Genomic DNA, 25,130 nt, shown 5'->3' with positions numbered 1-25,130 from the left:
ATTTCCACCACTACTCAGCCTGGCACAGGTCTCTTTATTTATGGCCGTGTTACAGCGGTATAGTCAGCTTGAAACTGACCTTAACCTTTTTAGTCGGAGATGATGCACTCTCACCATGACCCGTAATGGGATGAGAGTCTTCTGCCACCAGTTTAAGGTCGCCATGTCGGTGCAACATATTTCTTTGACAAGTTTTTTGTCCTTGGCCAGTGATTCTGACCTTATAGTGGTATCCTCTTTGTACAGACAGCAGATTGCCTTCAGCAAAAGCTGAGAAGACTCCTTTCACAGATACTGACACAGGTTTGAATTCAGTTTGTCGAAGTATTAGTGTGTTCAGATTTTATTTGTAAAGCAGCAATATAACTTTTTTTTTTTTAAATTAAAGACAAAAACAACACTACTTGTCAAAAGTAACCAAATTTGTACTAAGAATTTGCAAATGGTTCTTTGCCCCAGTCTGTTGTCTGCACTGTCACAAAGACACAGCAGGCGAGAGTCAGAGAGCTAAAGAGGCTAAGATAACAGCCACCCGATGTCCTTCTGCACTTTTCCCAGTCGGCACACACACGCTATTGTTTTCACTCTCATGTAAGGATGGACAGGGCCCCTCCAGAGTTGTATAGTTGCTGACTATAGTGCTGTGTCTCTGGGACCCCTGGGGGTAGTGTGTATGCCACAAGAGTGGAGTGTGTGTGAATACATGTGTGTATGTGTTGAGGGGGGAGGGCTGGTTGTGGGGTCAGTTGTCAAGCAATTGTGAGTCCCTGAAAGGCCATGTCCATCATCTTGATTGACAACCACACACACATTTTTGTCTCTGTCGCTGTCTCTCACGTGCACAGATGAACGCACACAGAAAGAGTCACACGCACACACGCACACAGGGCAGTATTGGTGAAGAATGACCACATGTAGCAGTTTAAACCACCCAGCCCTTCTGAGGAGTGTGTGTTTGTTTGTGTGTGTGTGTGTGTGTGTGTGTGTGTGTGTGTGTGTCGTTCACAGATACTCAGCAGAGTAAAACATCAATCTCTGATAGTGATTTGTGCCCAGACCTGTGTGAGTGCGTGCCCGTGTGCGCACGTTAGTGTGTGTGCATTTGTCATGTGGTTGACATGTTGACAGGTCTGCTCCACCTCTTACTTCTCCCAGCTGCCATCTGATGAGGTTGAGTGATTTTCTATGGGTTTTCAGGAGACGCTGGATATGCGGGATGTACTGGGAAACAGAGGCGCTGGGAGAGCTGATAAGACCTTTAAAAAAATGACAAAAGTGAAAATTGTCGGAGGGCACAGAGAAAAGAAATGGGGGGGAAAAGAGAGGGGGATATATATCTATCCACTTCTAGCCCTTTCTCACCCAGTGTTGCCATTTTTCAGGGAAACAGTAGGGAAGCCAAAAAAGCCAAAACAAAGACAAACAACAGGACAGAAAGCTTGATACCAGGCCAGCAGCGCTTCATAGGGGACCACAATACACTTTTCCTGCGCGCTGTGAGGAGGGTAGGTGGGTGATTTGAAGAAATCTGAAGCAAAGGAAGTGGGCTATGGAGAAGGCATACAAGGGTAAAGGAGGTGAAGGGCAAGGAAAAGGATGGAGGGAGGAGTTGTGGGCAGAAAGAGAGGGAGGAGAGGGCAAGGGAAGGGTCAGATTTATTTCCTGTGCACTGTGGATCTTGATGATGGTCCTCTCAAGGGTCACTGTGTGCTCTGGCTTTGTGGACTTCCTCAAGGGAGAAGGCCAATAGGTCTCCATGCACGCTTCTGCAACCATCAGTGTGTGTGCACATTCCTTTGCACATCCTTGTGTGTGTGTGTGTGTGTGTGTGTGTGTACATCAGAATACGTGAGCAGTCGTGGAGTTGGTCACCATCGCCTTTAAGGTCTCCAGCTCTATTTCACATCAGAGTGAGGTGGGACTAAAAACCAAGATTCAATTTCATTTACTCGACTTTGAAGTTGAATCACAGTAATTTTTTAACATTTTTCTCATTTTTTTTGGCATTCAGCCGGTGCAGCACGGTGGCTCAGTGGTTAGCACTGTCACCTCACGGCAAGAAGGACCTGTGTCTGTGGGGAATTTGCATGGATTTCATTTCCCATTCCAAAGACATACAAGTCAGGTCGATTTGAGAGTCGGTTATTTCCCTAAGGTATGAATGTGAGTGTGACTCAGTCCCAGTGTGCGGGCTGATCCCTCACAGATTTGTTTACATTGCCTGAAGAGCTCAGTATGTTTACGGGAGTTCACAAGCTTGGAAGCATGGGTTTAAGAGAACTTAAAAGGACATAATATAAGAATCTCTCCAAATGCTTAAAGCAATATAAGTCATCAATAAAAGTAACAGGCTGCATTAATGACTACATTAATGTCCAATTATAACAAATTATTGAGTGTAACTTACAGAGAAAAACCGTCCTCCAGTGAAGTCTGTAGATAAATTATTTCCACTGTGTCTGTTATTACCTGGTTATGTTTTATCCAATGTGTCTCCCTGCCATCCCATAAATAGAAACAGGGACTTAAAGTTATTGAAGTGGATTATGAATATGAGGTTTGGCATCTTCCTGACAATTGGTATTGACCGTTGTGGGGATCCAGTGCTGGATTATCGACTGGGAGGGACCCAAATCCCTGGCAGCCAGTAAAGCCCCAGGTTCACTGTGTGTCAGCTGGTTTGTGATATTTTAAATTATTGCAAATTTGTTTGAGAACATCTAAATTACACTTTATGTAGCTGGGTCCTGCATTATTACCTAATGGTTAGCAGTGGTGTTACTCCATATTTTCCTTGTTGTCAACAAATCCAACCCACAATTTGTTTACCTCTCAACACTTTCTATCTCTCAATACTACCCCGGCTGTAGCACTCAGCCCCAAGCTCAATAATCCTGACACAAATCTTTTAGAAAAGAACATAAACATTTGTATCTTTAAAAAGGCATATTAATTTGTTGAATCTGCTGGGCACTGCAGTTTTCAGCGGGCTCACATTTGTTGCTCTAGTGAGTATTTAGAGCAGAAGGATGGTGGACTATTATAATATATAATAACATAACAGAGCATGTCACCCACTGCCACAGCATAGCTCAGTTGTTTTCAGCTCAGTTGTTTTTGGACAACAATAGAGGTCTCTGGCATAAAAGGAGTATGATATATCAGGCTTTGGCTCCCACACAGACAATACTTGTGAGTAGGATGGACTTCTTGTTAGTTGTTGACAGCAAGAAAATACATAATATCAGCAGTTGTAGACTTTAATATTGAGGTCCTGTCTTTTTGAAGTGCCCTGTGTCAAATTTTCTTTTATCTGCTGCGTATTAAAAAGTAAATTTGTCTTTAATTTGTTTAATTAAAGACGGCAGGATACATGATGGAGAGAGAGTGGGAGTTAATAGGAACCCACAGTTTGTTTTTGCTACAAAGCCCACAAGTGGGTTAATCCAGCCGCGGTCACAGCAATCTCTCTAATTCCTATGCCAAGCAACCACCTGATAATAAGCTTCATAGCCCTAAGTGACATAACAATATAAAAAAAACTTTTATTAAATGTCTCGATTACTTCATAAGTGCAATCAGCAGCACAAATCACGTTATCTCTCAACTAATCTCCTCTTTCAATCTCTCTGCTTTTTATAGCGTCTCCTCATCCAAACCATGTGGGGCGGGCATGTCTAAAGCTGAAGGTGTATGTCAGACCTCCAGGTAAGTCACGCTCTAACTACACATCGGCACTCACGCACAAACACACATTCTCACATATACACAAAGGTCCAGATTGGCTATCAAAGTAAAATTAGGGGGGAATAAGAGGTCTGATAGAATGCCCCGGCAACACTCTCTGCTCTGATTCACAGACCAGCCAGGCAACACTTTAACACCTTTACACACAGACACACACACACATTGAAAAAATATACACACATTCACACATACTAGCACACACAAGTGTCCACAGGCGTGAACAAACACACACACACACACACACACGTGGAGCTGCAGAGAAGCACGCACATGTGCACGGGCCCAAAGTGGCATACGCACTTCACATCAAATCACATCTCTTCACACTGGGTGTGAGGGAGACCTTCTGTCCTTGTAGAAAGAGAACAGAGCAGGCTGAAAGTGCTCTCTAAAAAATGTTACCGAACCTCAACATCACTCCACTAGCTAGATTTACTCATAAGAAACAAGAGCAATCTAATAATAAGCCCATCACATACAGTAGAAGTCTAATCTAATTATAGACACTTCATATTTTTTAATAAAATTCTCCTTATGCATCAGCCGTGTGGTAAAAGATAAAGCATGACTTTTTTTTTTTTTTTTTTTTTTACAAATAGCGTGCAGCCTGGTAAGATATAGTCTTTTGAAAATAGCTCCCTCATAGATTGTTGGTGTAGACAGAGCGCATTACTGACACAAGAGTGCCACGTTGGACTATGATACTGCCATTTGAAAATAACTCAACAGATGATTGGCATACGTGGGGGTCAGATTTCAGCAGGCATTACGCTACACTTGCGTAATCTTGAAAATCTACCTGTATGTCTTTTCAAAGGCGGATTCTTCCCCATGAGTTTTCAGCCTAAGCCAGACTAAAGTATCAAACCTGGGTAGTAACACGTCTCCCAAGATAATGACCTGGCTTTGAAGATCTTCGTACAAGGATGAGAGTCGGCCTTCGCAGCTTTCCAGGCTCAGATCATTCCATCTTTCACTAAGGGGGAAGGAAATTTGTGCCTCCTCCATAATTACTGAGACAACATACATTCTTTAATTCCGTCATTGCTGCAGCTCCTCTTTGAGATTCTGCTTTTTTTGTGCTGTTAAAATAATCTGTCTGACATTACAACTTCCATCTCATCTGTGAAATATTGTCACTAGAGTGAGCTGTGAGCGGTTGCACATGTGTGCGAGTGGATGTGTGTCTTTGTGTGTAAGTGTGTCAGCTGCTCCAGATTCCGAGTCTCTGTGATTAAACTGTAATTAGGTTGGTTAAACCCCCTGCAGAGCTCAGTTGCTGTCGTCTTCTCCTCCTCCCTCTTTCCTCTCCTCATCCCTCTCTGCCATCTTCTCTCAGCCTTTCTTTGGCTGTTGAAGGGTGAGACTTCTGCGGTTTGTCGCTTACTCCCCATGCTGTCCCCCGTTAATAGTTCCATTTGTCTACCCTTTGTCTCTAAATCCACTTCCCCGTTTGTTCACTTTGTTTTAGATTGTCTTTTCTATGCGTCTGTCTGTGTGTCCCTCTCAGTTCAGATGTTTTGTCGTTTTTCTTTTCTCTCTTCTCTGTTTCAGATGGGTCGGGATATGATTCTCCGGAGCCCTTCCTGACTGATGGAGGTCCAAGCTGGAGGCCAGGGTCCATGGCCCTGTTAGCGGCTCTGGCCTCACTGCTCCTGGGACTCTTCTCGTGGCTGTGACCCCTCTCCTCCTCTTCCTGGAGCTTCCACCCAGGGTTGCTGAGCTGGGCTGGCTGTCCCTCTAAATCCACCACCCCTCAGGGAAGCCCTCTGTCTCCGTTCCCCACCTCTCCCACCTCCACCTCTATACGACCACCAACCACCCCCACTGCCAACCCCCCTGTATGGCCCAGCCCCGGACACGTTTCGGCTGGGTCTTGAGCTGTCTGGGAATCTGCCGTTCATGTCTGAGCCCAAAATTCTGGGTGGAACAGCACCTCTCAGCTGAAAAACACAAGGGAAATGTCTCTGCACTCATATCAGGGGGTCCTTTCGATTTGACTATTGACTCTTGGCCACTGATGGGATAGATATAGCCATGGCTATGATTAAACTTGTCGTTCCAGTGCAATTCCTATCATCCAATCACGGCAGGATACATTAAGCGATAGGCCTGGATGCACAAAAATTGGATTTTGCTCACATTGCTATCTCATCCCCAAACCAAGAATTGGAAGTGGCCAAGCTTGCATTGTAATTGGAATTCTATACTATGTGGATGAATTCCAGCTACAGCGAGAATAAGAGCGAATGCATGGAGGTGGAGAGGAGGAAAGTGGCCTGGCCTGTGCAGAAAAGAAAGGGGGAAAACAATGCGGGCACAGATTTAAATAAACACAGCAATATGGGAAATGTAATATTAGATGTGTTGATATTTTCAGACCCAGTGTAGATTCACGGCAATGTGATATAAAAATCATACAGTTTGATTTTTTATGAGAAGCTCAGATATCATATTATAATGACAAGTATAACCATAGCCTGTTTCAGTAGGAGGGTTGGGTGTGTGTGGGGATGTTCTGGGTGGGTTTGGTGAGGTGTATATTTTCAGGTGGGATGTGTTTTGTCTTATTCATGTTTCTAAACAAAGCATTTATCACAGCCTGGCCAGCACAGGCTTCTTCAGCACTGTCTAATGTCGATTGGGTCGGGTGACTTTTGGAACCATGACTTTCTCATGTATGAATGTACCACTGGTCACCCACCTCTTTGTCTTTCTGTATTATTATGACTGTGGTCACTTACAGTACCTTCTCTCGGACTGGCAGGATGAATGGGATTTGGAGGGATGGCGGGTGGGAGGGGTGTGAAGTAAAGGAAAAAACGAGGACAGGTGAGAAAAGGAGGCGACACTCAAGTTGCATGACCACTGTGAAACCTTCAGATCAATCTTGTTTGTAATGATGATATATTTTTTCATGGGGAAAATCAGAAACACCCTGCTACCGCTCTCTTGCTCTCCCTGAGACTTTTTCAGACATCAAAAGGAAAATTCAACCTCTCTCCTCACACGGTTTCTCCTGTCTGGCTTTCAGTCGTTGATGGATTAGCTCGGGCCGTGAGATAAATGGACCCACAGGGTGAAACTGACTGGAAATCAGCCCTCGGAGCCCAGGCCAGATCACAATGGACGTAAACACTGACTGAAGCTGGTCCTGGGTCTGAGGGTTAAACCAATAAGGGAAGCGCATAGACTGTGGCAAATGAGGCGAGGTGTGTGTGGTAGCATCACAAAAAACACACATATGGGCATGCACACACATACACACACACACACACACACATACACATGCAGTCTTTGATAACGAGGCTGTTCCTCTGAGATGGTGGGAGCATTTATGGACTATAAAGGGGACAGCACAAAGAGAGAGCGAGCAGAGGAGGGAGGGGGTGGGGAGAGAAAGTGTGTGTGTATCATGGGACTGAGACTTCTTTAATGTTGGGAAGTGAATATAATGAGTAAGCACTGTGAACACACACATACAGACACACATGATGACCCATGTACAGATACACACACACACATGCAGACATATGTAGAAAAGCACATGCAGATCTAGACATTTACAAAGACATGGCATGCACATACACACATGGACAAAGACACACACACACACACACACACACACACACACACACACACAAACAAGGGGAAGCACTTCCTTCCCTGTTTCATCTTATTTTTGTAGCATTTAAAATCACTGTTAATTACTCCTGTGTGGGATGCAGTGATGGGGTATAGCCTGTGGAAGATTAAAAAAATGTGTCTTTTCTTCTATTCCACTGATGCTGTCCTTCTATCGTTCTTCTTCTTCTCTGGTTTGTGATCCATGGTTGGTAGTGGTAGGATGCCTCCAGGTCTGAGCGTCATGTATGAGTTTGTCTCCTTTTCTGTTTGTGGTGTTTTTGTGGAAGCTGACCTCAGTCATTAAAGTCAGTCAGTCAAACGTAAACACAGAGCAAGGAGAGAAACACACAAATAAAGATTGTCTTTTTGTCTACTCGAAAAAAAAAAAAGCCAAGTGAGTGGGATTATTTCTTTGGAGGAAATGTGAATTAATTTTCATTTTGTGTATTTTTATTCCCCCAAAGGGCAGATGATTGTATTCATATATTAGACTGCACCTGGGTCTTTTTTGCCCAGTCTATCTTCCTCTGACGTCAAAGTCTTGGGACGGTGAGCACTGAGCTCTGCCAGTCAAAGCATGAAATTATTCAGATGAAATCACCCTCTCCAATCTTCAGCTGTTTCTCCCTCAGCGATGTGACAGCTAATCTGAACTGCTGACAACGTGGAGACTGAATAGCTTGATAGCCTTTCCTCTCTTGTTTCCATCAGATTTCCAGCAGGGTGGCCTACCAGTGATGGAAAGTGCGTTTACTGAAGTCCTCCAGTACAGATTTGAGGTACTTTACAGGAGTATTTACATGATCTGCTGCTTTGTACTTCTACTCCACTACATGTTGGAGGAAAGTACTGTACTTTTTACTCCACTATATTTATTTTACAACTTTAGTTACAAGTTATCTCTCAGATTTTACATAAAAACACATATGATAAGACTGTAAAATGTGCAATACAACCAGTGGTTCCCAACCTGCTTGGATTGGATAGGTTCTCTTTGTTTTTATGAACATTTTCAATTTGAGCATAAAAAAACTTGAATGAAAATGCAGATAATTTGAAAATAGTCATTAACCCTGTGAGACCTGAACTATGAAAGAATGGTCAGAAAATTCTAATTTTTCAAATATGAACTCTTTATTTGTCCCTTTGACAAAATGTAAAAAAAAAAAATTAAAAAAAAAAAATTCTAAGTATATTTTTTGTTTGTATCACACATGTCAAAACATTTAGAAAAGTGAGGAGTGTCTACCAGGAGTCAGTATACGAGCATAAGAGTTCATCTAAAAGGGTTAAATGCAAAGTTTATGCTTGATGGTGATGCAATGAGTCCCAGAAATGTGGGTATCATATATGATACGTACGGGCTCACAGGGTTAAATTTACACATGAAACAAACAAACAGCACATTTCCATTGCATTCTCCATGCTTTGAGGTTTGACTGGTGATCTTTCAACAGTTTCGTCTCATTGTTCCCTGTAGAATTACCACCAGCAGCTGTTTATCTCGATGCACCCAACTCCTTTTTGCATAACAGTAGTGGATGTAAAAATGCATTAATTTACATTTTCTTTTGCTGATTTTCTGGAAATTTGGTTAAAATTTGTGCTGCATTTGCTTGGAAACATAGCTCACAAGTTGTTAGGATTTCCACCAAAGAGTGATTTCCCCTCTGAACGTCTCACATGGTTTCATTGAATAATGAATAATGATTAAGAGGTAAAATTGTCCATTATTTTACAAAAACTTTTTTAGAACTGTTTTTGTTCTCTTCCTCACCTCATTAATCATTTCGACCCCGCCTAACCCTTAGTTTGGGAACCACTGGACTGTGCATAAACTAGCTCCACCTGGACCACCCTATAACACAAACATACTACTTATGCACTGATGCAGCACAAGTAGTTTTACTTCTTATACTGTAATCTATTGCTCTGAGACTGAAAAGTCACAGGTTTGATTACATGTCCTTGAGGAAGACGTGCAACATTTACACATGGTGCCTAAAGGCTAAATATTGAAAAAAAAAAAAAGTGAATGTGAAATGTTTCCTCTCTTCTTTGAACTCAATAGGTTTCCACCAGATCCGGAAATGAGGAGATAGATAATAGACCCTTTACCCTACTGGAGCTTGTAAGGGCCAGTGCCATCTTGAAACATTTATCAGCCCTGTTTTAAAAGCGTTATTTGAAACCACTGACTTGTCTCTTTTGGCAGCATGATGCAAAATGAATATCAGAAACATTGTTTTTGGGTAAAACTAAGGTACATGAATAATAGATGAGGCCTGGCTTGCCATGTTTTGCCCTCCTGTGCAAAACGGGCTAATGGCTATCGATGTCTCTAGTTTCCATCAAATTGTTTCATGTGAGGGCTCAATTCAAACGGGGAAAGAGTAGATTCCAGGGAAAGGGAGATGAGAGAATAAAATTATCTCTGAATATTGAGACACAAGCTTGGTCAGCCAATTCTTCGCCCTGATAAGTATCAGATACCAGCGGAATTTGTCCAACGTAAAAGTAAGCTCGACCAAGCAAGGCCTCGAAATCCTTCCCACATCTCAGTCCTTGTGAGAGGAAAGATGGATGTGTGATACAACTGGAACGGAGCCAGAAATGAACAGATGTGCTCCTTGAAATCATGAGAAACCTGTGATCTGGGCTGTGTCACTGACACAAATGCACACACACACACACACACACAATTATAACCCTATGTATTCTCTTCCAGATCTAATTAATCATTTGATTATTTTGGCTATTTTCACTGGCTGGCAGACATGTGGGACAATAACTGGCGGGAATAAATTTGGCCTATATGATATTGGTTTTGGCAACAAACAAAAAGAAAAGCCAGGAAATACAGATGGCGACCCTTCTCCACTCTTTTCCTCTTTTTTTCTGTCTCTTCATCTCCTCTTCTGTTGATTTCTTGCTCCCACGGACACATTATTAGGCTATAGGCTAATCTATTCTCCTCTCTCCCCTGTACTTTCGTCTCCTCATGCTCAACTAACTGGCATGATTTAGGAATTATGGAATTAGGGCAGCGCTCCCATCTCTATTAATGAGAAACGGCATGATGAAAGAGCTTGATCCTGAATGTGCCATCTGTAGTCACTATTACAAATTCACTTAATGTATCTCTCTTTATCTCACTACTTTCTATTCTTTCTCTTCCACATTTGCTTCCTCTCTCACTCCCTCTCTCACACACACATCCTCTGTCACACACACACATTATACCTCAGTTGTAATTACAGAGGAAATACTAATTCTTAGCTCTTCAAGCACTGTTGGATGTGGCGTGAAATGGTGAAATGGCACAGAAGGAAAGTTAACTATGGACCACACACCCATGCATAGACACCCATGCACACACACACACACTTACAGGAGTCCAGATGGAGCGTGTGTTATTGCTGAATAATGCATGCTATGTAGACTCCATAAAAGATACATGGGCAGAGAGAACTGGGCACCATTCAGGCACTTGGGCAGTTCAGCGAGGGCAGATCTAGAGCAACCCCTGTGCAAATTTGGAGCTGTTATGAAATGTCCAACTTGTAGGTATTTAGCTGTAGGTGACCCAGCAGGAAAAAATATTTAGCCGCAGTTAGAAAGGCAAAAAAGCACTTGCCTTTTAGACACTGTCAGTTGATATGTTAGCTGGCACTCTGCCCAGTGCCTTTGCAGTCACCTTGAACAGGCTTTTGTGGTTTAAACCATAAAACTTGGGGAATTACACAGCAGATTCTATGCTAGAGGCTCAGATTACTGAGCATCTCTCAGAAACACTATGAAAAATATCCAGCGGTCTGCCTTCATGTAAAAGACTGAGAAGAGGGGGAGAGGGCGTGAGGGGGGGAGGGGGAGGTCTGGGTGAAGGGTAAATGCTGCACTCATGTGGGGAAAATGAGCAGCGCCTCTTTTTTTTTTCTCTCTGGAGTCATATGACATGACATGCGCACCGTCACGTGCTGCGTTCAAGCGCTCATCGAAAACTCGCTGCTCTTAGAGTCACAGTTCGAAATGCAACTCAAACAAAATCGATCGTTACAAAAAAAGTTACTACAGCAGCGGGATTAAAGGGAAGGGCACAAACAATGTCCACATTTAGATGTTTCCTAACTAATCTAAAATGAGTTACCGTTCTTACTGAACACTTTTACATGTGATACTTAAAGTGCATTTTTGATCATGATGAAAGTAAGAGTACTTTTCCATAGTACTGTTACTTTGGAAAAGTAAAAGTTTTGAATGCATGACTTTTACTTGCAACAGAATATTTTTAGATTGTTTTCTTACTCAAGCAATTTAAGTCTACTAGTTTATTTTATCTCGTTTGCGGAATCACGACATTTCCGAGAGCACGCAAAGGCACCAAACGACACACTTCGGACGGTGGAGTCACTGAAGGAATTCAGAAGTTACCTCTGCGAAGTTCACATACCGTAAACTAGGAGGAGCTGCGAGGTCATTTTCTAAAAAAAGAGAGATTAACAGTAAGTATTGACTCCCTATATAAATATCTCCCTCCCTTTTCCACTTAGTTGTTTGAGTGGTGGCGTTATTAGTTAGCTGACAGGAAAGCGGAACTAGCTAACTAGCAAGCAAGCTAGCAGTACATTAGCTAGAGTAACGAGTTGTCCCAGGACCCTACCCTGTTTACGATACTTGAGCAACTTTTCAGACAATGTAAGAAAACTTTAATCTGCTTTGGCGCGCTTTTGGACACAGTTCTCTCCCTTTTCAGCGCTTTCATTTTGTTTTAAAAGTGTTGTTTTGGGACTCTATGGCCACAACTTTGGTGTCTTGGGTGTGGGAGACTGCTTTTGTTTTAATGTTTTCGGTTCATGTTTCTCATTCAGCCTAACGTCACCTGTTTATCAAGTGACCCATGTTAAATAGTTACTCGGCACTTAACTGTATGTCTGCTTATGAGATAATCAAGGCCATGGTGTGTGGATAAAGTATTGAGCCTATTAAAGCGCAACAACGGAAATGATTAACAACATGTCCTATACTTGTGTCTGTGTTCAGTTATGATTGGCAGCTGTTGTGAAAACCGCTAGCTTTTTTTTTTTTAGTTCTCTATAAAATATGCTGTGCAGGAAATAAAAGCTCATGGTTTGGGTTTCTCCTGTACAGCATGAGGGTCATGGGTGCTCTTGCTGTTTGTTTTTGCACACAGGTCAGCATTACCAGTCAGCCACCCTACCCAAAACATTTCACACTTTTGTCATCACAGAAGAAAACACTGTAGAAAAAAAAATGTTTGAAAAAACTATAGTCTATATGTTTGAAAGTAAGAAAAGAAAAAGACCTAGAAGGAGGATGTGAGCACAGCATGATAGGAATATGAAAAGAGTCAGTTTGTGTGACTCTCAGATCTGGAGGAACAGGTTTGAGTAGAAGAACAAGAAATGTGTTTCCTTGTAGGAGTTATTGTGTTAGCCACTTGCTCATGGTGCCGTGAAGAAACGCAACATGAATGGGTATGTCTTTTAGGCTTGTTATATTAATCTTGTGGCTGTGAACTCATGTAGTATGGTGTCACAGTCTTGTGCTGTTATTCAGTGTGAGATGTGAAAACACAGGGCTCGCTGTTAGGTCGTGATAGGCTGAAATTGCATAGGGAAAAATACAGTATTTACCAATGTGTGGCTTTGGTGTAACCTTCTCATCATTTAAACATGAGGGCAAATCAATACTCAGCTAAAGAAAGGAAAGAAAGATCTGCTTTACTACTGGCACTTATAATTGATCTTTTAGTGTTGACATGTTCATCTGCTCTTGTGTGGCTTGGCATTTCAAAAGAGTGCAATATGTGTGAGGAAGTCCTCCCTCCGTGTTACAGTTGTAAACTCACATCAGTGTATTGCCAAGTCCAATAATCAGTTAGAAAAAGCAGGCAAGTCTTTGTGAACCAAGTGCCCTCTTGTCCAGAAAAAGAAAAAAAAAATGCAGAGTCAACAACATTAAATCCTCGAATCTGTCTGCCAAGTACACTATCCATTTTCCCTGTGTGTATTTTTTTTTCTCTCAGGATGTTTAGTTGCTGTAGGTTTGAAAGGGATCTTGAAGTTCAGGGGTTATTTGCAAAACAGGAAAATGCCACTTGATTTTTAAGGGAAAGGAAGAGGACAGGAGAGGAAGAAAAGGAAATGGGAACTGAGCAGTGTTTCCTGAATGCTGGTATTGATCTATCTGTCAGAATGAAAAAACTCTAGACTTGGAATAGAGACAGAGCTTTGTGTTTATGGTCAGCTGGCTCTGTCCTTGAAAGTGACGTTTTTCTGCAACCCACAAAACCTGCTTAATTCTTTGTTTATGATGGTCTAGATTTCATGTCACCTTGTGCACCAAAGCCTGTCTGAGGCTTCCATTACACCAGTCATTTAAGTGCATGTTGTAATGCTGGGCTGCACAAAGGCGACAAATCATATTTGTATCTGCTGTACTATACTGGAAGGTAGCCTAGCTCATGTTGCAAATGTAATTATGAATTCAATACTTACTCTATGTGTCTCCAAATAGATTACCTAGAAAAACACTACAAAACCAACATATTACTCAAGATCTGTCCCACAGTGTTTCAGGCTGTTGGTAGGTTTGTGAATTGAGAAACCATCTAGAACACATCATTTACAGCACTGTTTTACTTGGAATGTACTGTGTGGTTTGCTGTACCCTTTTACTGTACTCATACATTTCTGCTCCTTCATCTAACACATGGGGGCATTTAATTCTGATCACTTCACAACAAGTGGCCTTTAGCGGCCAACACTTCCTGCTTCTGGTTCACAGTAAAAGCTTCTCAGCCACTCTTCCTTGCCTCATGACCGCACATATTGTGCAACATCATGAAATCTAAATGTTGATTTGAACACAGTGAACGTTGAGCTGTCAGATGTGGACACAGTACGGCTTGATGTGGTCAGGATATTCATTCTCCAGATATGGCATGAGATGAATAGTAAGATTCGCCTTTGGTCATAGGCTTTAAATTGTAATGTTTGTCATTTAAAATCATAAAAAAACAGACTCAAGTTACATCAAGTTATTATCTGTGGACAATGAGCCAAGACAATGTATGGTCTACCTTTTTAATATTGCTTTTACATGTGGTGTTTTATGCAGTTACAATATTTTATTTTATTTTCTTAATGGATTTTTATACCCTTTATTTTAATTTTTCAAAATTCTTGCTCTACTGTTTTCTGATGAGTAAACTGACTTCTAGTCTAGTTTTAGTGTTGTTCTAAGCCTTGGTAATGTTTTGGGCATTGCTGCCATTTACCAACATTCAATCTCATGATTCTGATTTCCCTATCATGGCCCCATTATCTCAGTTCCCTCATTGTCAGCATGTATGATTCTTCCAGCCACACTGCAGCGAAGCTTCACTCCAACAAGAAACTGCTTTAGGTTTACAAATAGATAGTTTTCTTCATCACTGAAACAGATTTTTGTTTCCTTTATCAGCAAGCCTGCCATGTGTGTTCAGACACTCATTCAGGGGCAGGGAAAGAGTCTCATTTGTTTAGGTTTTGCATCTTATTCTTTCCTCTTCATATGTGACATGAACACATATTACTGTTAACATGCAGCTAAATGCTTGATCCTTAAATGTTTTCCTCCGTATTTAAGATTACAAGTGGTATACCGCACTGAACCCTGACTTGTGGCATGAGACATTGGGGCCTTTGAAAACGTTTAATTGAAGCTTCCCATAATCTGAAATTTTAAGAACCTGGCAGGGTTTCTCTGTAGGTTCTTCAACACCAGGACCCATGTATCAATGTAAAGCTTACATATTTTTTAATATTTTTATTTTTGTTCATTGTATTCCTTATTCATTATTCCTTGGCTATTCCTTTTCACATCTCTGCTGCTGTGAAACAGACATTTACCCACGGGTATAAATTAAGAGCTATCAATCTATCCATTAATCGATTAAGTTAATGATTGTGTATTTATTAACTGAAATATATATACATATCTGATGCTATATTCCTTCTCAAAGATACTAGGTGTCACTCTTTGGCCCAGCAGTGTTTGGTATTTTGCCTATAGTCTTGTATAGCCCTTAAAATATCTTTTCATAGCAGGCTACAGTGAAGCCATGTCTCATTTGTTGGAGTCACAGAGCTTTATTATAATTGTTGCCCTCTGATGTGATGTTACAGTGTGATCCTTGAACTCTGTCCCTCTTTCAGGCCGCAAAATATCGAGCTCGGTGCCAAGGGAGGAGCCTCCAAACAGGACAGCAGCAACATGGACGACATGACTGTTGAACAGATGACCGTGAGGGCCAACCAAGTGACTGATGAGGTACTGAGTCACACGGACAACACACACACATACAGAGTCGCTTTCTCACTCTCAGTTCTCACCTTTTTTTGCAGAAATTTCAGAAATTATAGCTTGCTAAAATGAAGTCTTACCCTCTATTTTTACTGCGAAAACTTGTCACCACTGGACTTAACTGTAACCAAACTTAAGCTGACCACTGCTGTTCTCTGTGGAGGATGAAACTGCCAACTTTTAACAGACACCTTTCAAACGTGCAAGGAATTAGTATTTGATACTAAAAAAGGAAGATTAGGGGGGCTATCGCTTTATTTCCCAACAACAAAAAAGATGAAAGTGAAACAAAACAAATGCAGCCCAAACTGAGAAAGCAAAGCATTAAAATAATAGTTTGACACTGTGGGGCAGTACATTAAGACAGTTTCTCTTGAAAGCGGGGGAAACTGGTAGCCAGACTGTGTTTAAAGGTAAAAAAAAAAAAACTGCTTACAAGTGTCTCTAAAGCTCACTAATTAACGTACTATATCTTATTTGTTGAATGTGCCCAAAAATAGAAGCTAAAATTAGTAGCGTAATTGGAAATACTCAAGATTTATCATTATCCTGATGAAATAATCATTTTAACCATGGCCATGTTAAAGAAAGCAAATCTTGGCTCAGATGATAAAGCTTTAGCAGGAAAAAACACTGACACATAATCAGGGGGTTGCTGCAATATTACATCGAAAGAGAAGAGGGTGGGTAATTAGATTCATTGTATTCAGCTGATTATTAAGCCAGGCATTACTAGGAGTGCGTGAGGCTTTACGCCTAATTTAACCGGATAGCTCCTTTACCCCTCTGTGGTTTTGACAGTTTGAATGTTGTCAGCTATATCTAAGCGTTTTATTATCAAGGAGATAATTGTTTAATCAGCACTCCAGAGCATCATATGATTAGCCATCTGATTCAAATGGAGGCAAATTAACTTACTCTAGCTGAGCTTGTAGCTGTTCACTTCACCTTTCCTGTAAATTTAACTGTACTGATTGTCTTTTCTTTTCCTTTTTTCTTCTTCTTATCTGTGTTGCCTCTTTATGTGTGCTTTCTTACTTAACCTGCAATTTTCTCTATATCTCTTTCTTCCTTCTGCTGCTGCCTGGTTGACTAAGGAAATCATAAAAGGCACAGGGCATGGGAGAGTCCCCCTGCTAATTCTGCCTATCATTCTGGCTAAGGGTAACCACTCATACCTGAAAAACTCAGAGCATGGCTAGCAAAGTATCAGGACAACATCGGAATTAGTTATGATAAGAAAAGATCTTCGGGAATTCAGACAAGAGCTGCCTTACAAGAGCTGCCTTTAAGGCTGTTTTGCTTGTCCAGTGGTTAACACTGGCTTCCAAATGCTTCAGCGTTGTGTTAAAGTTATTTAAAGTCATTGTTTATGTGCTAGAGCCTAATCACCCTCGTGCATTGCAGCTTCTATCTAAGCCATCCCAAACAAGTGATAAAAATACCACACCATTGCCTGTATCTCAAAGATTTGTCACAGAACCCCAATCTGGAAAATTTGGCTAAGTCAGCGATTTTGGGCTTAATTAGCCAAGTTCAAGGATTTTGGGAGACATAATGTAATGTTTATCCACCCAAGTGATGTTCTGGCTAAGCCAACAGAAACCTGGCTGAGCTCAACTCATTCCTCTCGCCAATTTTATGTTTGTCTGTTTCTCAACTCACTGATTAATGTATTCAGAGCAAATATAACTCAGAGAGAATGAGGAATCTGGTCCCCACTCTCTCTTGTTAACAGTTCATTAGTGATGGTAACAATGGAGTCATGCCCTGAGTTGCTTCCGTGCTTCACTCTTTTGGATGCACTGTACAGCACCTGCTATTAATAGAGACACAAAGGCGCAGCTCACCTGAACTGACTGCATTCCAGTTTGCCGTCAACACTTTTTGTCTTGTCTGTGTGCCCGCTTGTGCGTTTTTTTTTCCTACGTCTTGCTGTAGATTGTTAACTTTTGTGTCTGCCTTAGCTGTGTCATCGATCAGGGAAAGTCTGCACCTGTGCCCAAGTCTATGTGCTCCTTACTACTAATTCCTTTTGAGTAATGTGTTTTGTTCACACTGGAAAAGTGACAAAATAAAGTATACTCAGTTTGTCCATGTTTAGCATGCATGATGTTTGCTTACACACTAAACATGGTTTATTTCTTTGATTAGGCCGTCCACAAGTGAAACTAACGATTATTCGATAATCAGAGTAACTGACAATTAATTTTCAGCCGATCAGTTTGTGTGATAGAGAAGTTTCTCACATTTGGGGAAAAAGTAAAATCATTTTTCATTGGTGGCTGAAATGGCTACAGAACAGACAAATAATTTTTAAGAAAGAATTGAGTTAGGAACACGTGCTCTAGTCACAGTTGCTTAACATCTGACATTGTACTTAATGTGCCATTTCCTGTTAGCACAAAATATTTGATCATGCAGATTTTTTAATAGACTAATATATAGTACATGCAGTAGTGAATTAGAAGTGAATTGGTGAATGTAACTTGAATTATTAATAATAATATAAATATATAATCTCAGATGATATTCAGCCCACTATCACAGTGTAGAACTAGTTTTATAGATTTCTTGCCATCTGCTTTCATATCTTAATAAATATTAATGATGTAGCTTCCTGCATATATTCTTATCACACGCATCTTTCCATTTTTCCTTATCCCTCTTATCTTGTTCTCTTCCCTACTGTCTCTTTTTTTAATTCCCTTTTTGTTCTGTCTCTCTTCTGTTATGTCCTCTCAGTCTCTCAAGGCCACATTCACACCAATCATCTGGCTTGTTTGAATTAATTAGAAATTCCATGGTTCGGGTACATTTAGTCAGTTAGAACCTAAAGGAAGTATACGCAAAAACTCATCTATCCTTCTGACTAAAGAAAAATCAGTGTGACTGCACTCCAAATTAGTTTTTGTCTTACTCGTTCAATCCTCCCTCATTCTCTGTGCAAACTGCTTTTAGCTAAAAGAGTTTACAGTTAGCTTTTCGACGCTTCTCGTTATTCTCTAACACCCGCTGTGTTTTTTTTTTTTTTTCTCCCACAGTCACTGGAAAGCACACGGAGGATGCTGCAGATGGCAGAGGAGGTAAGACTTCTGCTTTGTTTTAATGGCCGGAAAGAATGTTTGTGTGTGTTAATCGCTGACCCCTGTCTATGTTGGGATCAATAAAATTTCCTATCAATGATTGATGCATGTCTTAACTTTGAGAAGATTTGAATATGAATTATTAATGAGTGTTAGGACACTTTTTTTCAAAAAAAAAAACATAATTTGAGACTGTGACAAAGTTGGAAAATTACTAGAAAATAAGGAAAAGTTTGCTTCAGTCGTTCATTATTAAATTTCCCAGTTTTCAAATTCTGAACAAAGCAAATGTCCGAATTCACCCTGAAATGTATCCATTCATGATCATCATAAAACTATCTGCAGTCGTTTCAATGGTTCTGAATCTGTGTGAATTTTGTGTTTTCAGAGCAAACAGACCGGCGTCAACACCATGGTGATGTTGGACCAGCAAGGAGGTAGATATGCAACATGAACACTGCTATTTGGATGCTCTCTTCACTGGAGACGGTCATGATCAAAAGGAAAAACTCTCAATGATGTGTCTGCTGCTGAAAAATTGCATGGATGCAAAGATGTTTGACAATGTTATGCCTAAGGAAATGTTATATATTTTCTAACTTAGACTTGCTTTAATATGTGGTACCTGTATTTATTTATACAACAAGGATCACAGTTACAGTAAAACGGCAACACATCCCTGAAGGAAAAGTCTAAGGGTGATATTGAAATCAAATAAAAATCATCGGTATTGGACAGAATGATCGTAGAAATGATATATTACTGGTAAAGAATATTTGTAATCTCCACCCTGAAATATTGGTGTGCCAGACTGGTGCGTCGTTTCTGTAATGTTGGTTTCAGGTGCAGTCACGTGACTGTATTTGTACAAACTTATTTTTGTTTTTGTGTGTAAGTGCCTTTTTAAAAATATGCATTTGTAATAATTAGTTTTTCTACCCGCAGTATGTTTTTTTTTTTTTTTTTCTGTCGCATGTTTGGGTTTTTTTTGCTGCTGCAATGACCCAGTTATAGGTACAATTTAAAAAATCCTCACCAAGGTCATTAAAGTGTAATTTAATCGATTCTAAAAATGGATAAATAAAGGCTGTAAATAAACCAATAAGACCATTCATAGTTTATAAAAATGTATCTAGATACAAAAAAGGAGAGTCTGACACGGCGTGGCGCGCCTGTCTGTGTGTTTCAGAGCAGCTGAGGCGTGTGGAGGAGGGCATGGACCAGATCAACCAGGACATGAGGCAGGCTGAGAAAAACCTCACCGATCTCTCCAAGTGTTGCGGCCTCTGTGTCTGCCCCTGTGACAGGTACACTGTACACTCAGAGCTGCAGAAGGCTCCAAATCACTGTTGACATTTATGGATGCTTTTCAGTTGGGATATTTCATCTATCATGCTTTGCTCTACTGTTTTCTGTGTTTCTGCTTGTACACATTTTGATTATTTATGGAACAAACGTGGCTGATTTTAACAAACATTTGCAAATGAACTTTACAAGGCAGCTATTACGAAGCATAGAAGCTGTTTCTACGACAACTGTGCTACAAAATATCTGCTTCTTGGATTTAAAAAAAAGTGGGAGGCTTGTATGTATAAAATAGTGAGCTGAGAAGCTTACTAGAAGCTTACTAAAATGGTCCCAAGGAGCATTTTTGTAAGAAACATACACCCACCGAGCTCAGAATTGTTTTTAGGAGCACTGCAAACAGCTGTGAGATGCTAAAGATTGTGGTGCTGGGAAAACTAATTCTACAGTCTGTATCTGAAATCAATTCACTTGTGGATTCTGGGTCAGAGTTGGATGAATTCAGCAACTATGGCGCTGTGTTTTGTAACAGTGAGGAACAAAACACAACTATGGTGCTGTGTTTTGTTCCTCACTGTAACACTGAAGCTCTTTAATTTACTACAGCTATGATTCCCACCTCTGCCTGGCTTTTTCTCTATAGCAGCAGCAGCTGATGCTAAAGGGTACTGTAGTATTTCGAGTTGTCTGCAATACCAAACTGAAAGGACAAAGCACGATTGCTTAGAAACAACGCTGAAATCATTAACTAGTGGCCATTCCATAAATGTTTGATTGCTCCACTATCTGGGAAGATGCCAGGTTTCTATGATAAATAACATCAAGGATGTCATTCAAAGAAAATGGAAATTTTGAAATGGGAACTAGAAAAGAACAACTAAGCAAACCAGCAACCCTTCCCGCTTCACTTCAGCTATTATTATGCCGTTGAACACTTTCATAATGCTACTCTGATCCGTCAGGGTGATTTCACATTAACTCAGCGTGAACTGAAGCCAGATGGGGAGAAAAAATACGAATTTGCTTATCAAATGTGTATTTTATGGTCAAAAGATTGCTGATACGATGTGTGAACATTCCCAGAGGTTTATAAATGGGCAGGGAATGTGAACAGTGTTCCCACCAAGTTCTTCACGACAGGTGCAGTGCTCCGTGGTGAGCACACTCAAAGCTCTCTCCATCAAACCATATCGATATGCAGTGTCTGTGTTTGCGCATAATGAGCTCATATCTGGTTCTAAACTTGAAAACAAATCTTCCCAAAATGCTTTCACCTTGAAGAGGAGGATTCTTTGATGATTACCAAAAGATAAGGTAGGGAATTGTTTTTAACACTGTGATTAATGAACATGTGTGTGTCTGTGATGATAGTAATGGTGGACTTGTAGTCTTATACCTCTGTTTCTGATGCTTTTATTCATAGTTCACTGTAGCTGAGTAGCAGTCGTCTAGTTTTTATTTAGACATGCCTAGATTTCCTGATTTGTTCTGACTTTCTGATTTTCCTCCAGGGTGACATCCATTGAGAATGACTCACGATACAAACGTACTTGGGGAATTGGAGGAGGAGATGGCGAGAGTGACGCCAATGGGTCGAAAGTGGTCTCAAGGCAGCCCTCAGGTGTTCGCAACGGGCAGGCTGCTCAGACGAACGCCCCGGCTCCTTCAGGCCCATACATCAAGAGGTTTTGCTTCCTATCTTTTTTTTACTATAGTGTTGTCAGAAGCATGATTTTAATTTAGAGGTTTTCATAATCACATTTGCCACATTGAGACACATTTGAAAGGCTCTTTGTCAGTGAACAACTCATTTTACATCTGTGGCACAGGATAACCAACGATGCACGCGAGGATGAGATGGAGGACAATCTGCAGGCAGTTGGCGGGATTATTGGCAACCTGAAAACTATGGCTTTGGACATGGGCAACGAGATAGACCAGCAGAACAAACAGATTGACCGCATCACTGACAAGGTAAGAGTCTGGGATTGATTCACTTTAATTTCCTGATGCTTCCAGACAGTATTAGTAGAACATTTACTGCCATTTTTTCTGGTCTTTAAAAAAGGAGTTAGGAGGATTACATGAGCTGTGTAGAAAAACCGTTTCACTCATGAAACAAATGCTTTGCAAATACTTTATGAAGAATTTCAATTCAAGTCGAAGGTCCTCTGTGGAATTTACGTGTAAACAAACAAAGGTTATGTTACATTCAGGTCTAACAAAGGTATCAAGTCAGTTTCTTTCCTCACAAAGAAGAGACAATTTTTCTAAAGGGTTTCAATCCTGCACTGTTTACATCCATGGTTACTTAGCAGCACTTCTTCTTCTCCACCTTTGTTGGTGCACTGTCGCGGATCTTGGCACATGAGGTGAAAAACCCTGCAGTGTGCATTTTAATGTTTTTAAATACATTTAAAGTTAGGAGTGATTTGCTGAATGAACAGAAATAGGGTGAATGCTTGCATAATTGCCCCCTTTATACCTGTTTCATCTTTCATCTTCTTTCAGGCGGAAATGAACCGCACTCGCATTGATGAAGCGAACCAGAGAGCCAACAAGCTCATCAAATAGACAAGGACCCATGCCTCTGCCAGTTTTGTCTATCAACCTCGAGCCTCTGTCGCCACACAACATACACACACTGCATACTTGTGCTTATGCGCAAACACATACCCTTTGACAACATTAAAAAAAAAAAAAATCCACTCTGGGAGAATGTTTTTGCCAGCAGTGTGCCTGTCTTTACTGCACTAAGATGTAAATAGAATACACAAACATTTACACATTTTATAAATTGGCCACCACCAACATGCCCTTAAACATATGAATTCATAGCCATGCTGGCTTTGGAGAAGCAGCGTGGACATCAAAGAGTAAGTGACTGACTGCCTATCACTGCTGTTTGATACCAAATATGCACCAGGCCTGTTGTATATATTGCAGCACACACGTGAAGGGAAGTAGCACAGGTCAGCTGCTTTTCTTTCGCATTCTTTCCGTTCGCCTTTCTCTCAAAGTGAGGAATTCTGAATTGTTTCTGTCAGTTTGTGCCTCTCTGGTATGTTTGGATGAGGTCACTGATCCATGGTCAGTAGCTGTCTTTTAGTGATATACACCACACCATTAATTTATGTATCATTCTCCTGCCGGTCTTGTCTTCATAGAGCTGCATTTAGTTTAATCATAAAACATAGTCCTTAATCTAAAACAAATGCATCTGTCTCAAATCCTCATTGGTTCAGTGTGTAATTAAGTTTATTGTATCGTATTATTTTGAGATGACGTGCTTATTTAATTATACTTTATCAAGCAGAAATGACTTGTGAATAAAGTTGTCTTTTTTTTTTTTTTAACACTTTGTTCCCATGTCATTTATGCCTTTTCAGATGAAAAAGCTATTTCAAAAAGTATCAAATGTTGTGCTTTCAAGCGAGTCATGGTAAGTCCTTTCATGCTGGAATTCAAAGCACCTAGCCCTGAATGAGAGCAATTTAATGCTTTTTTTTTTTCTCTGACTGATGGGAAGTCAAAGTTATTGTATGTTTGTAAGAATATTGTAAGACGCTGACCTGGTGTTGGAAATGTAACGTATAACAATCACTTTTACTTCAAATGTGAAGGAGGGTGAGTAAGCATCATGAGGAATGTTCATCATTGCCTCCGTGAAAGCATCTAGGTCACTTTAGAACAACACTGAATATGGGGAAACTTAACAGTGGTTGAATAACAGTAGACTTGTCATCAGAGTGGCCAGTAACTGCTGTACTTCATATTTAGTGTCACTTGAGGTTTTCCTCTCGGACCGCAGTGTTGATGTTAATACTGAAACATACTGTAGCTGTTTATTAATTGCCTATAGTCATTCTGTTAATCTAATTTCATTCTTCTTTCTTCGTTACCTCCTGCTTAATAGAGATTTATAGCACTCAAGATGAGATTTAACAGCCTGTGCAGGGTTCCCACACAACCCTGGGACTATGTGGAAAATTCATTTCCTCTAGTTTAGTAATTGTCTGCAAAAGTATGAGAACAAATACTCGGTTTTGAAACATGTGGCTGTGAATTGTTAAATCCACTATCATTTCTCATATTAGCTCTGTTGGTCATTGCTGTCGCTTTGACATGTGCAGCAGTTTTATTATAATGAAAAGGACCTAGAATTTTAAAAATGAAAGAAGCGAGTCTTGAAAATACTGGCATTTAGAAATGAGAAAATTTAGCAGGAACCCAATCCATTCACTGGACATGGTCCACGGTTGTGTTGTAACAGCCACTGTATCACCAACAGCTCTTCTTGCACCTGTTCCGTAAATAGCCGGTTTTCAGAGCAGAGCTACAGTAAAATGATAATATCTGATGATGGAAAGCACAATTTGTTTTGTCAAAGCAGTAGCCAGGCTGAGAAACTACTGCTGGCAGCAAGTTGCAAAAATATACATGTAAATGAATGCTCTTTAAGGGGTAAATGTAGAAGCAGAATAAGTCCTGGCAGGCACTGTTAAGGTCTTGCTGTGGAAAACTGGCTAATGATAAAGTAATACAGTATGCTGAAAATATCTCTCGTATGCATCTTCTGGCTTATTTGTTTTGAAGAAAAATGATCATTTGTATGCTCGGCTGCGGGCATACACCTATTGAGTTTGTAAAGATTGAAATGAGCTGTTATTCAGGGAGTTGTATTGCTGTAAGTGATCATCCTCATCCTGATGCTTGTCAGCTGAGATCTAATTAGTCTAGCCTGAGGCTGCCTTGCTGTCTTCAGGCTGTTTATCCATTGTTTTACCAGCAGCCACTGGAATGTAAATACAACAGTTTTGTCTATTTTCAGTATATCCATATGCAGCTCGTCTTATCTGAAATTAGCTCTGTGAACAGATGACTGTTCAACAAAGTAAAAATGCCTTTTGTTTTCACGCCTGCCTCTGTTAAATTGTTTGTACTCAATAAATCTATTTTCAAATGCATTTTATTGCACCTTTTTAATTTATTATCAAA

General features: G+C 40.5%; 2 protein-coding genes across 4 annotated transcripts in view; both read left to right on the top strand.

Annotated features, from left to right (window-relative positions):
- Positions 1-5,565, top strand: part of efna2a (ephrin-A2a) — a 69,377-nt gene extending 63,812 nt beyond the window's left edge. Inside the window, exons 3-4 of the mRNA XM_041060577.1 lie at positions 3,643-3,708; positions 5,302-5,565. Coding sequence (XP_040916511.1) covers positions 3,643-3,708; positions 5,302-5,426 — 191 coding nt within the window. The 3' untranslated portion in view covers positions 5,427-5,565. The remainder of the gene's footprint in view (positions 1-3,642; positions 3,709-5,301) is intronic.
- Positions 5,566-11,744: 6,179 nt separating this feature from the next.
- LOC121197149 (synaptosomal-associated protein 23-like) lies at positions 11,745-25,099 on the top strand. 3 transcript variants are annotated; one of them, XM_041060576.1, is made up of 8 exons: positions 11,745-11,876; positions 15,594-15,708; positions 18,786-18,827; positions 19,216-19,264; positions 20,017-20,134; positions 21,644-21,817; positions 21,962-22,106; positions 22,644-25,099. In XM_041060576.1, exons 2-8 carry the CDS (start codon positions 15,652-15,654, stop codon positions 22,704-22,706), a joined length of 648 nt encoding a protein of 215 aa, XP_040916510.1. In that variant the 5' UTR covers positions 11,745-11,876; positions 15,594-15,651; the 3' UTR covers positions 22,707-25,099. The 3 variants fall into 3 exon arrangements, with proteins under 3 accessions (XP_040916510.1, XP_040916509.1, XP_040916508.1); XM_041060575.1 differs by lacking the exon at positions 11,745-11,876 and adding an exon at positions 11,934-12,069; XM_041060574.1 differs by lacking the exon at positions 11,745-11,876 and adding an exon at positions 12,814-12,869.
- The last annotated feature ends 31 nt before the right edge of the window (positions 25,100-25,130 follow it).

This window comes from Toxotes jaculatrix, chromosome 17 (genome assembly GCF_017976425.1).
Source record: "Toxotes jaculatrix isolate fToxJac2 chromosome 17, fToxJac2.pri, whole genome shotgun sequence".
In the NCBI taxonomy this organism is placed as follows: Eukaryota; Metazoa; Chordata; class Actinopteri; family Toxotidae; genus Toxotes; species Toxotes jaculatrix.
Note: the sequence above shows the minus strand (reverse complement) of the source record. Positions and strands in the feature narration are given on the sequence as shown.

Bases quoted from the DNA above. Each gene is read 5' to 3' on its own strand.
- LOC121197149 (XM_041060574.1), top strand. The intron at 20,135-21,643 runs GTACACTGTACA...ATTTTCCTCCAG, and splicing joins TGTGTCTGCCCCTGTGACAG to GGTGACATCCATTGAGAATG. The intron at 21,818-21,961 runs GTTTTGCTTCCT...TCTGTGGCACAG, and splicing joins TCAGGCCCATACATCAAGAG to GATAACCAACGATGCACGCG.